The following is a 15109-nucleotide window of genomic DNA, read 5'->3' as shown; positions in this document are numbered from 1 at the left end:
CTGTCTGTCTGTCTGTCTGTCTGTCTGTCTGTCTGTCTGTCTGTCTGTCTGTCTGTCTGTCTGTCTGTCTGTCTCTCTGATTCTCTCTTTGTCTGTCGATCTCTCTCTATTTCTATCTCTCTTGGTCAATAACAAAAGTATTTATATGCCATTATTATTATTATTGTTATTTCTATTATGATTAGTGTTATTGTTCTTATTATTATTATATGTCATGTTGCCTTATGTTGCATTTTTACATATTTGTTTACATGATTCTAAATGTTTTTACATTACTTTGAATATTTGAGAAAAGTTATTTTATATTTTCCATTTCTACACAAAGCAGGAAAAACAGTAAAAGTTGCTTCAATGCCAACTGGTAGTTTCCAGTATCGCTTTACTGAACAACTAATTCATTAATTGAGTCATTCATTAGTTAATCGTGTGTCATGGCCTAAGTCTCTCAAAAGTGGAGAAGGCTTCAGTGGAAGTTTAACAAAGACATGAGAATGTAATAATGCTGAATGTTTTTCTTTATTAATGTTGGCAGAAGCTGCAAGCATCTCCTATGGAGTCCGTTACACAGGGTAGTACAAGTCTAGTGACTGTAACATCTTAATGTCTGTGTCCTGATGTCAGAATGTAACAATAACAGTGGACCACTAACTCATTAAAATATAACTAACAGACATTGAAAATATATTTGTATCACAAAATATATTTGTTAATTTTTTGTTTGTTTTGAAAGCAGAAATAGACTTGTTTGATTAAAACATCTTGACGGAAAATGAACCAAGATGAATGTATGTCTCGAAAAGATATGGACCACGCACACGACTCAATAGTTTTCTGAATTCACAAAATATAAGTTTACCCTAGATGTACAATTTAGAGTTGAATGAACTTGTACACTAATATGAGGTTATGTTAACAAAATGTCCCGTGTTGACATAACTTACCATTTTAAGGCAGTGGGTTATAACATTTTACAGTTTTGGTATTGATAGAAGCTGTAGACAGAGGCGCCATCTAGATGACAGATTTCAGTAAATGCAAGATGTCATATTTAGAACTTAAATCTCAATGCAAATAGGTACGGATATTGCTCATATGTTTCTCCACATACGGCAAAGTAGTAGAATCCTTATCTGATTCCTAACAGGGGCTTGATCTGTATTTACACTAAAGCACAGTTCAGATCACTTAAATATGTTGCACTTTTCAGTTTGAAAACAACTTTGCACCACAGGTCTTTGACTGTTTCTCTCTTTTTCACATCCTCAATTTTAAATTTCTCATAAGGGGGGATCAAAACCTCTGCCTCAAGTGGCCCCACGATCGTATATTTTTCCACAGAGGCACCATAGCATGTTTCAATTTCAAAACAATTTTCAGTTCCAAATTCTGCAGCAAGAGTCTGAGAAGTAGAGGTTGAGAGGAATTTGCCAAATCTAATTTCTTGATTTAATTGACCCTGGTAAACACGTTTGGTTCCACGGTATACGGTTTTCAAACATTCATTGGGATTATTTTTTTCTTTCAGAATACGTATGGCATCAGACAGTAGAAAATGCCATGCATAGAACTCAAATGTTTTTGCTTTGTATTTATCTTTTCCCACACGAACTGCATCATTGAGGTTTTTGTACAAAACACCAGAGTACAACTTGATTGCAAGAATATGTTCAACTGTAAGTTCCCCATCAGATTCTTTGTTGTCAAGAGCATCATAATGGTCTGTCCAACCAGTTCCGAAGTCGTCCGTATTGGCTGTAATCTCGTCTTTCAGGTACACTTTCACCTTAGTCAACATAGCTGGTACACAGCCCTTGTATGCATCATCGACAGATGAAAGTGCCATGTCCAGAACGGTATCAGGCCTCACCTTGGAGAGAAGAAAAAGGATTTAGCTATTTCACCTTTTTAGGATTTAAAATTCATTTTAAACATTCAGTTTGGGTATGTGACACGTGCACACACACAAACATACCATTCCATTCACCATACTGAAGGTCAATGAGAAAACAGCCCACACTGCAAACTTCACCATCTTCACTGCAATCTAGAGTATACTCAAAGATTATCCTAGTTATTATCAGGTTACAGCTCTCTGGTGCTTGTGGCTGTGATGTTACCAAGTTGCCTTCACTTTGGTGCGTCTCCCTCCCTCCGGACAGTAATTTATCCTGTATCTGCTATTTGCATAGCTAAAATGCCACTTCAGTACAGGTCTCATTCATACAATAGAAACTCTCGTGCCAGTCTCCCATTGGCTGTTTTTGCAAGTTAGTTTTGAATCTATGTTGGTCTTATTCCTCTACCCTTTTTTGTAAATTGAGCGTTGCCCAAGGAAGATGAAAACGGACATTTACATGTCACTTGACATCATGTTTACTCCATAACTCTGTACTGAGTAGGACCAGTTTGATACTGTATTGTAGCTGAGCTTCTACTGTTGTCAGTACCCAATGTTTGTTTTAGCTCGTTGCCTCTAAATGAATAAAACAGCATAACATATCTTTTAAATCTAGTTTTTGAGTGCTGACACAAATTAATCTGATGTTTTAACTTACATTGCTTCTCGACGCCCGCCTATGCCCAATTACAAAAAGTAATGTATGAACCACTAATTGTAACTCTAATGTCCCTAGGCGTTGTTTAACTGGGCTATATTCTCTCTATCTCACTCGTGACCATCCCCTTCACACCACTTGAACAATTTCAGGCTTATTCACTGTTTGTTCAGAGCTTAATCAGGTGCAGTCCAGGACCAGGGTTGTGGACCAATGACCTGCCGGCCAATTTCCATTTACAACTAACATGCCACTTCAGTTTAAGTCTCGTTTTTACCCCACAAACTCTTATGCCTGTCTAGTTACTGGTTTGTTTCAGAATAACGTTATACGTTGGGCTCATTCCTCTGTCCTTTTCTGGACATCAGAGGCTGACTTCTCATTCTGCCTGGACAGGTGTATTGACACAAGGCTTGTAGCTCATCTTGATAATGTACTATAGGATAGGGTCATTACCATATTGCTCTTCACATGAGCCATTGCTGTTGAGTGGTTGTAAGTCTACTCTGGCCAACGCTTCTAGGCTCCCCCTTACATCCCCCCAATACAATAGCACAAACAGCAGGCCTTGGGTCTATTTAACACACTCCTGATGTAATGGAATGTCATTCCTTGAGCACTACAGATACTGTCATGTCCCTAGTGCTATTTAAATCTCATATGTATTTACTCTACTGTAACTGATATACACTTTTTAAGAAGACTGTGGCTTTAAGGCCTTTGATGATGAGTTGATGATATGTTGAATTGAGTGTTTTTATTGCTGGGCTGGAACAATAGCCTGCATCTGTAGCTCTCCAGGACTAGAGGTGGTTACCACTGATGTAGAGAAGAGAGAGAGGTAGCTGAAAATAGTCGGTCTGTTTTATGCATGAAATGCTGCTCCCCTCTGGTAGTTGTGGAGAATGCACAATGTAATCACTTGTTGCCGGTGGACTTTGAATCCCATAGAACTGCTTTAATTGTGCTCAGTGATGCTTTATTGATGCTACAGGGCAAGTGCTCAAAATATATGATAAATCATAATTAAATATAAATTACACCACATTAGTGAATACATGTTTCTATATAGACACAGTAAATGCTACAATACATTGTTACAGTAAATTCTACAGTTGTCATATGCGTCGTAAGGATTGGACCAAGGCGCAGTGGGTAAAGTGCTCATCTTCTTAATTTATTAGAAATAACACTTAAACAAAAGAAACAAATGACGAAACAGTCCCATAAGGTGCACAGACTATACAGGAAATAACCACCCACAAAACACAAGTGAAACAAACACAACTAAATATGGCCTCCAATTAGAGACAACGACAACCAACTGCCTCTAATTGGAGGTCATTGCCAAAAACCAACATAGAGCTAGAAAACTAGAATAAACATAGAACAAAACCAAAAACACACAGAAACAACACCCCCCACGCCCTGACCATACTACAATGCCAAATTAACCCTTTTACTGGTCAGGACGTGACAACAGTACATATAGTCACAGTAAATACTACAGTAATTACAGTTACAGTAAAGTATACAGTAAATAGAGTTACAATAAATGCTACAGTACAAATTGTTACAGTAAATGCTACAGTACATGTAGTTACAGTAAATGCTACAGCAAATATAGTTACAGTTAATGCTACAGTAAATATAGTTACAGTAAATGCTATGTATGACCAGACCGGGGTTCAAATACAGTTTTAAATCTTTCAAATACTTGGAGCGTTTTATTTAACCTGCCTGGAGTGCCAGATGGGCAGCGTTTGCACTTTGTAGACTGTTCTATTGGTTCCATTGCAATAGGCAAGCTGAATTAAATGCAGCTAAAGTATTTGAAAATGTTTCAAATAGTATTTGAACCCATGTGTGTATATAACCTATGATGAAGTTGCTGGTAGCAGGATTTCTATATTAGATTTCTCCCTGTGTGGGCATTACATTATGGAGCTAAGGACCTGGCAGAAGAAGAACAATGTGAATATACAGTATATAACATAGGTCTACAATGATGGGAGAATCCACAGGGAACAACCAAGCAAAAGCAACCCAGCCTGTTTCGTTTCACTCTCTGAATGAGAGAGAGGTTCATTGACTAACAGACAGTTCGACTGCTGTATTTTCCTAAACAGCTTTACAATTCAGATTGTACTGGAACCCTACACTCTCCAGTTTGAAGAGAGATTTACAGTTAAGAACATTCTGGCCTTTTTCCTGTTTGGTAATTTTGAACATCTCAAAAGGTGGTATCAACACCTCCTTCTCCTGTTCTCCCAACACTGGGTAGGACTTGAGATAAGCTCCTGCACATGTCTTTATCTCAAAGCAGGACTTCTCTCCAAATGATTGACTAATTCCCTTGTCAAGAGAGCTCGAGGCAAAGAAGCCAAATCTGATTAGTTGGTTAACTTTACCGCCAAACTCCATGTTGGTTCTCCGGTATGTGGTGTGACAGCCCTGTTGGTTTTCTTTCAGGAGGCGGAGAGCATCAGTCAGCAGGAAATGCAGGGAGTGGAACTGGAAGGAGGTTGTGTACTCTGTTCTATTGTTCCGGACTGCTTGGTTGAACACTGGGTATATCTTAGTTTGACCTCCTGAGTAAGCACAGATAGCCTTGATATGATCATGTGTAAGTTTGTCTTTAGAATTGTACTTGGACTTGTCCTTTTGGAATCGTTGCTTCACATTTTTTGCACATCCTTCTGCCTTCATCCAGGCTTGTTTGAAGATCCCTACATTTCTAATTTCATGTTTCAGATATTCCTTCTGCACCTTGTTGTGCATTTGTTCAGTGCAGCCATTATACATGTCGTCAACACAGTTAAGGACCATGTCTAAGGGTTTGAGGGAATTGAGACCGGGCCGACGGAGATGAACCTTCAGAGAATAAGGAGGGGAAAAACAGCCCAAAAAACAAGAGGAATGGTTTATGAAAACGTTTAACTGTAGTGATCTTGTTCACAGATGAATTATAGCACCACCATATGCTGGTAATACCCTTTCATAACAAGGTTCTCATCTCAAAATCCTATAGTTCTACAGAACAAACAGAAGTTGATGCTGGATAGTGAGCAATGCTGAAAAGGCCTATGTGCTAAAACACTTCCAGAAGTAATCTTCTAGTTCTATGTTACAGATTGAGATCCTCTTACCATCTTGGAGTCCACACCCAGAGTCCAAGCATGGAAGACACACAGCACAGCAAAGGTCAGGATGATTTCTCTCCTCATGACTTCAACACCTGTAGTAAAGCAATATGTACAGGAGACAAATACCAATCAGCATAACAGTACCCAACATGATACAACATAGCTTTGATATTATTCACTTTTAATAAATAGAAAAATAGGATTAATTGCAATAGCACCATATAGGAGCTGATAGTAAACAAACATACTGGCAATCATTATATTCATTATACAAATAGCTTATAATGATCTGGTAGTTGAACTTACCAGACTGGAGCACGACAGAGGTTGTTTTGTATTGTTCAGCTTCAGGACTTGTGTTTTGCAGACTGTCTGATAAGATCTACTTATACCAGATATTGTGTTTATAGTGGTGTCAAAGCAACAGTTAGTGTCAAAGCAACCTGTGGATAGACAGTAGATGTTATGACAGTTAACCTGTGCATAGACAGTAGAAGTTATGACAGTTACTCTGTGGATAGAAAGTAGATGTAATAACAGTTAACCTGTGGATAGACAGTAGATGTTATGACAGTTTGCCTGTGGATAGACAGTACATTTTATGACAGTTAACCTGTGGATAGACAGTACATTTTATGACAGTTAACCTGTGGATAGACAGTACATTTTATGACAGTTAACCTGTGGATAGACAGTAGATGGTATGACAGTTAACCTGTGGATAGACAGTAGATGGTATGACAGTTAACCTGTGGATAGACAATATGATGCTCATTTGTTGCTGCGTGCAACTCAACTGCAATATAGTTGGCCTGGAACGAGACATCTCTCTCCTCATTGTGGTTGATAGATTGAGCACTACTTAGCTCTGACCTCACAGATACAGGAAACTACTAACCCTGCTGCTGCTCTCCCTCCCATCTCACTCTGACAGAATCAGTTTCCTCTTTTCTCTGGTTTTCCAGTCTACTTGTTAATGTTTGGCCTCAAGTCTATTTCAAAGCCATGACTAAGTGTTACTTCTCTGTAAAACTATATCTATAACTATGACTCATTTTAAAGTCAACAATAGGTTTTTCTATATGTCCTACCTGCATGTAAGTGGAATGACAGTGTTGATCAGATGAGCCACTTCAGCTTCCTATTTGAGGTGTAAGTTGCTAGGGTGTGCTGCTGCTGCTTACCATTTTAAACCAATCAGAGAACAACTTGAGAACTAGTGGAGTTGCTTTTAGTGAGATACATTTACATTTAAGTCATTTAGCAGACGCTCTTATCCAGAGATGTAATATTATCTTCTGTAGATTCACACCAGATTTACACATGGTGGGTAAAGTGGACAGGAGATGTAATATTATCTTCTGTAGATTTACACCAGATTTACACGTGGTGGGCAAGAGGACATGAGCTGTAATATATATCTTCTGTAGGTTTATACCAGATTTACACATAGTGGATAAAGGGGACAGGAGCTGTAATATATATCTTCTGTAGGTTTATACCAGATTTACACATAGTGGGTAAAGAGGACAGAAGATATAATATTGCTCAATGCTTTTCTTTGCTGGTTTTAAGTTCTAGTGCACATGACAACAAATCAGAACTTACGACCAGAGACGTCATGAAAATAGGGGGAACAGGGGCACGTGTCACCTCACATTTGTCCTGTAAAAAAATACATACAGTACATTTGGAAAGTATTCAGACCCCTTGACTTTTTCCACATTATGTTACGTTACAGCCTTATTCTAAAATGGATATAAAAAAAAACAATTCCTTGTCAATCTACACACAATAACCCATAAGGACAAACCAAAAATGGGTTTTTGAAGTTTTTGCAAATATATAAAAAAATAACAACTGAAATATAACATTGACATAAGTATTCAGACCTTTTACTCAGTACTTTGTTGAAGCACCTTTGGCAGTGATTACAGCCTCGAGTCTTTTTGGTTATGATGCTACAAGCTTGGCACACCTGTATTTGGGGAGTTTCTCCCATTCTTCTCTGCAGATCCTCTCAAGCTCTGTCAGGTTGGATGGGGAGCGTCACTCCACAGTTATTTTCAGGACTCTCCAGAGATGTTGATCGGGTTCAAGTCCAGGCTCTGGCTGGCCCACTCAAGGACATTCAGAGACAGGTCCCGAAGCCACTCCTGCATTGTCTTGGCTGTGTGCTTAGTGTCGTTGTCCTGTTGGAAGGTGAACCTTTGCCCCAGTCTGAGGCCCTAAGCACTCAGGAACAGGTTTTCATCAATGATCTCTCTGTACTTTGCTCCGTTCATCTTTCCCTCAATACTGACTAGTCTCCCAGTCCCTGCTGCTGAATAATATCCCCACAGCATGATGCTGCCACCACTATGCTTCACCGTAGGGATGGTGCCAGGTTTCCTCCAGACGTGACGGTTGGCATTCATGCCAGAGTTCAATCTTGATTTCATCATACCAGAGAATCTTGTTTCGCATGGTCTGAGAGTCCTTTAGGTGCCTTTTGGCAAACTCCAAGCGGGCTATCATGTGCCTTTTACTGAGGAGTGACTTCCATCTGGCCTGACTGGTGGAGTGTTGAAGAGATGGTTGTGCTTCTGGAAGGTTCTCCCATCTCCACAGAGGAACTCTAGAGCTCTGTCAGAGTGACCATCGGGTTCTTGGTCACCTCCCTGACCAAGGCCCTTCTCCCTGAATGCTCAGTTTGGCCAGGCAACTTGCTCTAGGAAGAGACTTGGTGGTTCCAATCTTCTATGATGGAGGCCACTGTGTTCTTGGGGACATTCAATGGTCCAGACATTTTTTGGTACCCTTCCCCAGATTTGTGCCTCGACACAATCCTGTCTCGGAGCTCTACAGACAATCCCTTCGACCTCGTGGCTTGGTTTTTGCTCTGACATGCACTGTCAACTGAGGGGCCTTATATAGACAGGTGTGTGCCTTTCCAAATCATGTCCAATCAATTGAATTTACCACAGGTGGACTCCAATTAAGTTGTAGAAACATCTCAAGGATGATCAATGGAAACAGGATGCACCTGAGCTCCATTTCGAGTCTCATAGAAGGGGTCTGAATACTTATGTAAATAAGGTATTTCAGTTTTTTAGTTGTAATAAATTTGCAAACATTTCTAAAAACCTGTTTTTGCTTTGTCATTATGAGTCATTGTGTGTAGATTGATGAGGATTTTTTTAAATCCATTTTAGAATAAGGCTGTATCGTAACAAAATGAGGAAAAAGTCAAGGGTCTGAATACTTTGCGAAGGCACTGTATGTATTTGTTTTTTCTCTCTGTAAAACAACCTATGACAATTTAAGAATTTGGCTTTAGCTAGCCCAGATAGGTAGGGCTCCTAAGTGGCGCAGCGGTCTAAGGCACTGCATATTAGTGTTAGATGCGTCACTACAGACACCCTGGTTCGAATCCAAGCTGTATCACAACCGGGTGGCGCACAATTGGCCCAGTGTTGTCTGGGATTGGCCGGTGTAGGCTGTCATCGTAAATAAGAATTTGTTCTTAACTGACTTGCCTAGTTAAATTAAAAACCTCATACTGTAACTAGCTACCAAGAAACCATTTCAGGCTATCAAGTTATTATTATTTTTACATAGAATTAAGAGCAATGATTATGGCTATAGATTATTCCTGCAATCTCACAATGCATGGATAGGTGTTCAACGTATCAGTTAACCACATCTTATAATATAGGAAACTGATTCCCGATTACGCAGTTGATGACTTTACCAGCAGCCATTAGATAATGGCTGCAGCCTGTTTTCAATATAATTGTCCTGGAATGAGACCATTCTCTCCTTGTTGTTGTTGATAGATTGAGTGGTACTAAGCTCTGACTTCACAGACACAGGAAACTACTAACCCTGCTACTGTTCTCCCTCCCATCTCACTCTGACCTCACAGATACAGGAAACTACTAACCCTGCTACTGCTCTCCCTCCCATCTCACTGACCTCACAGATACAGGAAACTACTAACCCTGCTACTGCTCTCCCTCCCATCTCACTCTGACCTCACAGATACAGGAAACTACTAACCCTGCTACTGTTCTCCCTCCCTCCCTCCAATTAATTTCAAAGCCATGACTAAGTGTCATTACATTGTACAACTACTGTATGTTGAATAATGGGTGAAGAATGACCACGTTATCAACAATCTCACTCAGATGGGATGATTGAAGCTTCAGGTTATCTTTGGCTATATCTTTATTTAAATCTGAGTATCTTTGTAGCCCATTCTAATTATTACCTGAGAACAAACACATTTTCTTCAAGTGAGATGAAATTCATCTCTTTATAATGGATGTGTAGGTAGTGGATAAATAGGACATGAGATGTAATATTGTTGAATGCTTTTCATTATAGGTTTTTAGCAAAAGCTGCAGTTCACATGACAACAAATGCAAATTCACTGGCAGAAGAAATGTTAACAATCTAAGCAAACAATGTGGGAAACATTTATAACAGGACAGATCTGACAATCTGAAAGTGGATGGGGATGCCAGGGGTTGAAATAAAATCTGCATTTCATATTTGACTGAAAGCAGAACAGCTGTGTTGCTGTTTTAATTTTACTCTCCTTGGTGTGGTCCAACCATCTGGCATTTCAGGTTACTTTTTCCTTTCTTAGTACTCTCCAGTTTGTAGACAACGTCACACCAGAGGTCGTTCTTGTCTTTTTTTTGCATCACCTTGGTGATTTTGAACACCTCGTAGGGGGGAATCAGCACCTCCCTCTCATGAGCCATCTGAGAGTACCCCCACAGTTGGGCACCAAAGTAGGTAGTGATCTCAAAACAGGTGCGAGTTCCAAAGCGTTCACCGGCGATTTTCTTGTCTAAAGAGCTTGATATGAACTGTCCGAATCGCATTTCAGTATTTCGGACACCGTGGAAAGACAGGTTGGTTCCTCGGAAGGTTTGGAAACGCTTATTGTTTGTGTTCAGGATTCGTAAGGCATTGGTCAGAAGGAAGTGCAGGGAGTGGTACTTGAATGTTGTGCTGTAGTTCTTCTTTTGGGTACGAGTGGCCTCGTTGAATGACTTGTACATTTGGGAGTATTCAGTCACATACACCTGGATTGCCAGGGAATAGTTTTTAGACAGTGCTTTGTTCGGTGTGTAACGGGCCTCAGCATCGGTCCAAGCCTGGTTGAAATCTTTGTTATTTAGTCTCTCTGTTTGCAGGTAATAGTCACGCACCTTCCTGAACATCTTCTTCTCACAGCCCTTGTAGGAGTCATCAACAGAGTCTGGAGCCATGTTTAAAGGGATGTTGGATTTTAGACCATGCAGAGGGAGACTGACCTATAGTGAATGGAGAGAGAAAAATAGACAAACAGGTAAAAAATAAATACAATTATGATGAGAGACAAAACGTAAGGCTGGCCATCAGTCATAATGTCTTCACAAACTTTGTCCATACTAAACTTTTGCTTGTTATTTTGATCATTTAATCACTCTCTCTCTCATATTCAAATGCACTCAAAATAGGGTTGTATCTTACCATCTTTGTGTCCACACCCGGAGTCCAAGCATAGAAGACACACAGCACAGTAAAGGTTATGATGTTGTCTCTCTCCATGACTTCAACAGCACCTGTAGTAAAACAACATGGATAGGAGACCATACCAATCAGCATAACAATAACCAACATGATAAAACATAGCTTTGATATGATCAACTATTTAAAAATTGATAGGAGTTACTGCAATGCCACCATTTAATGAAGCCGTATCGTACAGAGATTACAATGAGGTTTACAGTATTTTTGGCACTTTGTACAACGATTTAGCACTACGAAAATGTCACCCTGTATCTTATATCCACTGTTGTTGTAACATCTTATCAGAATATAAAGATAGTTTAGCTGGACTTACCAGACTGGAGCACGGTAGAGGTAGTATTGTATTGTTCAGCTTCAGGACGTGTTTTTGCACACTACTTGCTACTTATACCTGGTCAGAGATCTGACTTTACAAGCAGACATGACCACAAACCCTGTTCCCACACTGAAGCACCAAGATAATATCTGCACAAAGTCATGCAGATCTTCATGTCTGCACATGTACACATGCATGAGAATGTACACAGCTCTTCCTTGGTTCACCACAGGGCCATTTTCAACTAAAAGTGATGCTGCTGATAAAGAGTTAACGTTCCCCCTTTCTGTCTTTCTGACGCTCCCCTAGACCCCAAATCAACCACTGCACCGTGTGGTCAGTTGTCATGTTCAGTCTCTCAGGTTGTGTGACTGGTAATGACATCACTGGATGAGTTCCAGACATTTCTCAGTAACACGTAGGAGTTGGCAAGACAGCACAATTCTTATTTTCGGGTATTTTCCCCCTCAGAACCCAGACTAAAGTTTGAGACCCTCTTGATGGTGTGACACAGTCATCATCTGGCTGAGTTTAGTGTAAACCACAACCACAACACAAACAACCTGACAAAGATAAATTCAGTTACCCAGATGTAACTATATAGGTGTCATCATTACTGTATAAGATATTCATGATCATTTCCATCTCTTAGAGATATTGTGTTTTATAGTGGTGTCAAAACAGGTGTCAAAGTAACCTGTGGATAGAGAGTAGATGTTATGACAGTTAACCTGTGGATAGACAGTAGATGTTATGACAGTTAACCTGTGGATAGACAGTAGATGTTATGACAATTAACCTGTGGATAGACAGTAGATGTTATGACAGTTAACCTGTGGATAGACAGATGTTATGACAGTTCACTGCCACCCAATGACCTCTGTTGCCTCTGCCAGTCAACAAGATGGCTGCTGAAAGCTTCCTTCATAACCAAGTCCCGCCCCCTCTCTCTCCTCCAACACCACTCATGATGTTGGCCACGTTCCAGGCTGACTACATTGAAGTCGCCTGCCAGATCTCACAACTCCTGGATTACTGTTTAACATATCAGTTAACCACATCATATGGTATAGCGATCTGATGCTCATTTGTCGTAGCGTCAAACTCAACAGCAATATAGTTGTCCTGGAACGAGACCGTTCTCTCCTTGGGGCCTTCCCTGTAGCTCAGTTGGTAGAGCATGGTGTTTGCAACGCCAGGGTTGTGGGTTCAATTCCCACGGGGGGCCAGCACAGAAAAAAATGTATGAAATTGTATGAAATGTATGCGTTCACTACTGTAAGTCGCTCTGGATAAGAGCGTCTGCTAAATGACTAAAATGTAAATGTTGTTGTGGTTGATAGATTGAGCATTACTGAGCTCTGACATCAGACACAGGAAACTACTAACCCTGACAGTGTTGATCAGATTAGCCACAGAGCTTTTAGCTTCCTATTTGAGGTGTTTGTTGCTAAGGGGTGCTACTGCTGCTGCTTACAATTTTAAACCAATCAGAGAACAACCTGAGAACTAGTGGAGTTGCTTTTTAATGAGATGTAAAATATATCTTCTGTAGATTTACAACAGATTTACACATGGTGGGTAAAGTGGACAGGAGATGTAATATTATCTTCTGTAGATTTACACCAGATTTACACATGGTGGGTAAAGAGGACAGGAGATATAATATTACTCAATGCTTTCTTTGTTTTTTTACACACATTCTAGTGCACATGACAACAAAACAGAACGTGTCATGGGGCACGTGCACCCTCACATTTGTCCTGTAAAACAAATATAAATATACAGTACCTGTCAAAAGTTTGGGTACACCTACTCATTCAAAGGGTTTTCTTTATTTTTACTAATTTCTACATTGTAGAATAATGGTGAAGACATCAACACTACGAAATAACATGTAATCATGTACATGTAGTAACCAAAAAAGTGTTAAATCAAAATATATTTTATATTTGAGATTCTTCAAAGCAGCCAACCTTTGCCTTGATGACAGCTTACACTCTCTTGTGCGTATGTATGGTCAAAAGACTATACATTACCCGCGCCTAGCTAGGACTCCCTCCCACCCGAAGGCCCAACTTCCTGCCTTTATCCCATCACTAACACACTTACCACAGTACAATGAATGGGCAATTATATATATATATATATATATATACACACACATAAATGGAGCTCTGAATGTTCTGTCTTTTATACAAATATGTCTAAACCAGCTTTAACTAGACTCTACTAAACATACATTCTACCAAACTAGTATCTCCCTACACTACTTCAAATGAACTATGATTTGCATATGTAAGTAGCCTTGTCTGAGCCAGAACAGCAAGAGGCCATCTTCTGTAACATGAAGAAGCTTGATGTACAAGTACGCCCCCTGGACAGGATGCTAGTACTTAAGGCCTTGTCCCCTGTTAGAGCCAAATAGCCAATTTGTATTTGTATGCAATAACCAGAGCATTATTCGTTGTATTATTAGTGTGAAGCCATTACTGGAGATGAATACCCCCCTTGCGGCCGGCGCAGTGGCTACAGGAGGAGGAAAGGTTATTTGAGGGAGGAAGTCGGGCCTTGGTTAGACGGGGGAGTGGTATAGTTTTTTGACCGCACTTGCTCGCACTTATTTCTTGAATTTACTGCACACAATATCAAATCAAATTTATTTAGATAGCCCTTCGTACATCAGCTGATATCTCAAAGTGCTGTACAGAAACCCAGCCTAAAACCCCAAACAGCAAGCAATGCATGTGAAAGAAGCACAGTGGCTAGGAAAAACTCCCTAGGAAAAACTCCCTAGAAAGGCCAAAAACCTAGGAAGAAACCTAGAGAGGAACCAGGCTATGAGGGGTGGCCAGTCCTCTTCTGGCTGTGCCGGGTGGATATTATAACAGAACATGGTCAAGATGTTAAAATGTTCATAAATGACCAGCATGGTCAAATAATAATAATCATAGTAGTTGTCGAGGGTGCAACAAGCACGTCCGGTGAACAGGTCAGGGTTCCATAGCCGCAGGCAGAACAGTTGAAACTGGAGCAGCAGCATGGCCAGGTGGACTGGGGACAGCAAGGAGTCATCATGCCAGGTAGTCCTGAGGAATGGTCCTAGGGCTCAGGTCCTCCGAGAGAAAGAAAGAAAGAGAGAAAGAGAGAATTAGAGAGAGCATATTTAAATTCACACAGGACACCGGATAAGACAAGAGAAATACTCCAGATGTAACAGACTGACCCTAGCCCCCCGACACATAAACTACTGCATAAACTACTGCGGCCTTCATTTATTGCCTTATAAGTTATTAGAATTAGAGGAATTATAAGGAACATTTTCGTTCCCCCATCTTTTATATTAGAAAGTCTGTAAGTTTTCTATGCTTGAACGAAGAAGCATCCTTTTGTTTGTAAACTTGCAATCCGAAGTGCCCCACTGCTATCATCTCTATGGACATGCAGTAAAGCCTGCGGTGAGTGTGTGTCCCAAATAGCCCCTCTCACCAGGGCAGTGGTCATATTTATTGGATGGAATAGAG

At 40.2% G+C, this 15109-nt stretch overlaps 2 protein-coding genes and 1 long non-coding RNA gene across 4 annotated transcripts; all 3 read right to left on the bottom strand.

The window, feature by feature from the left end:
- Positions 1 to 497: 497 nt before the first annotated feature.
- Positions 498 to 2131, bottom strand: LOC145878544 (uncharacterized). Its single transcript, XR_014391984.1, has 2 exons — positions 1973 to 2131; positions 498 to 1867 (listed from the first exon to the last, which is right to left on the bottom strand). It is a non-coding gene; the product is annotated as an uncharacterized LOC145878544 (long non-coding RNA).
- Positions 2132 to 3760: 1629 nt separating this feature from the next.
- Positions 3761 to 5782, bottom strand: LOC106602167 (erythroblast NAD(P)(+)--arginine ADP-ribosyltransferase-like). The gene is made up of 2 exons (XM_082973949.1): positions 5705 to 5782; positions 3761 to 5495 (listed from the first exon to the last, which is right to left on the bottom strand). The coding sequence occupies exons 1-2, from the start codon at positions 5780 to 5782 to the stop codon at positions 4677 to 4679; spliced, it is 897 nt and encodes a 298-aa protein (XP_082830075.1). The 3' UTR covers positions 3761 to 4676.
- A 4262-nt stretch (positions 5783 to 10044) lies between these two features.
- LOC106602219 (ecto-ADP-ribosyltransferase 5) lies at positions 10045 to 11808 on the bottom strand. 2 transcript variants are annotated; one of them, XM_014194731.3, is made up of 3 exons: positions 11583 to 11808; positions 11210 to 11301; positions 10045 to 11010 (listed from the first exon to the last, which is right to left on the bottom strand). In XM_014194731.3, the coding sequence occupies exons 2-3, from the start codon at positions 11285 to 11287 to the stop codon at positions 10276 to 10278; spliced, it is 813 nt and encodes a 270-aa protein (XP_014050206.3). In that variant the 5' UTR covers positions 11288 to 11301; positions 11583 to 11808; the 3' UTR covers positions 10045 to 10275. The 2 variants fall into 2 exon arrangements, with proteins under 2 accessions (XP_014050206.3, XP_082830241.1); XM_082974115.1 differs by having other exon boundaries at positions 11210 to 11297; positions 11582 to 11715.
- Positions 11809 to 15109: the final 3301 nt, after the last annotated feature.

The sequence above is a fragment of the Salmo salar genome, chromosome 04 (genome assembly GCF_965601325.2).
Source record: "Salmo salar chromosome 04, fSalSal1, whole genome shotgun sequence".
Taxonomy (NCBI): domain Eukaryota; kingdom Metazoa; phylum Chordata; class Actinopteri; order Salmoniformes; family Salmonidae; genus Salmo; species Salmo salar.
This window is presented reverse-complemented; position numbering and strand designations above follow the sequence as displayed.

Bases quoted from the DNA above. Each gene is read 5' to 3' on its own strand.
- LOC106602167 (XM_082973949.1), bottom strand. From the start codon at position 5,782: ATGAGGAGAGAAATCATCCTGACCTTTGCTGTGCTGTGTGTCTTCCAT. The intron at 5,496-5,704 runs GTAAGAGGATCT...AGATCACTACAG, and splicing joins TGGGTGTGGACTCCAAGATG to TTAAACGTTTTCATAAACCA.
- LOC106602219 (XM_014194731.3), bottom strand. From the start codon at position 11,287: ATGGAGAGAGACAACATCATAACCTTTACTGTGCTGTGTGTCTTCTAT. The intron at 11,011-11,209 runs GTAAGATACAAC...CATTCACTATAG, and splicing joins CGGGTGTGGACACAAAGATG to GTCAGTCTCCCTCTGCATGG.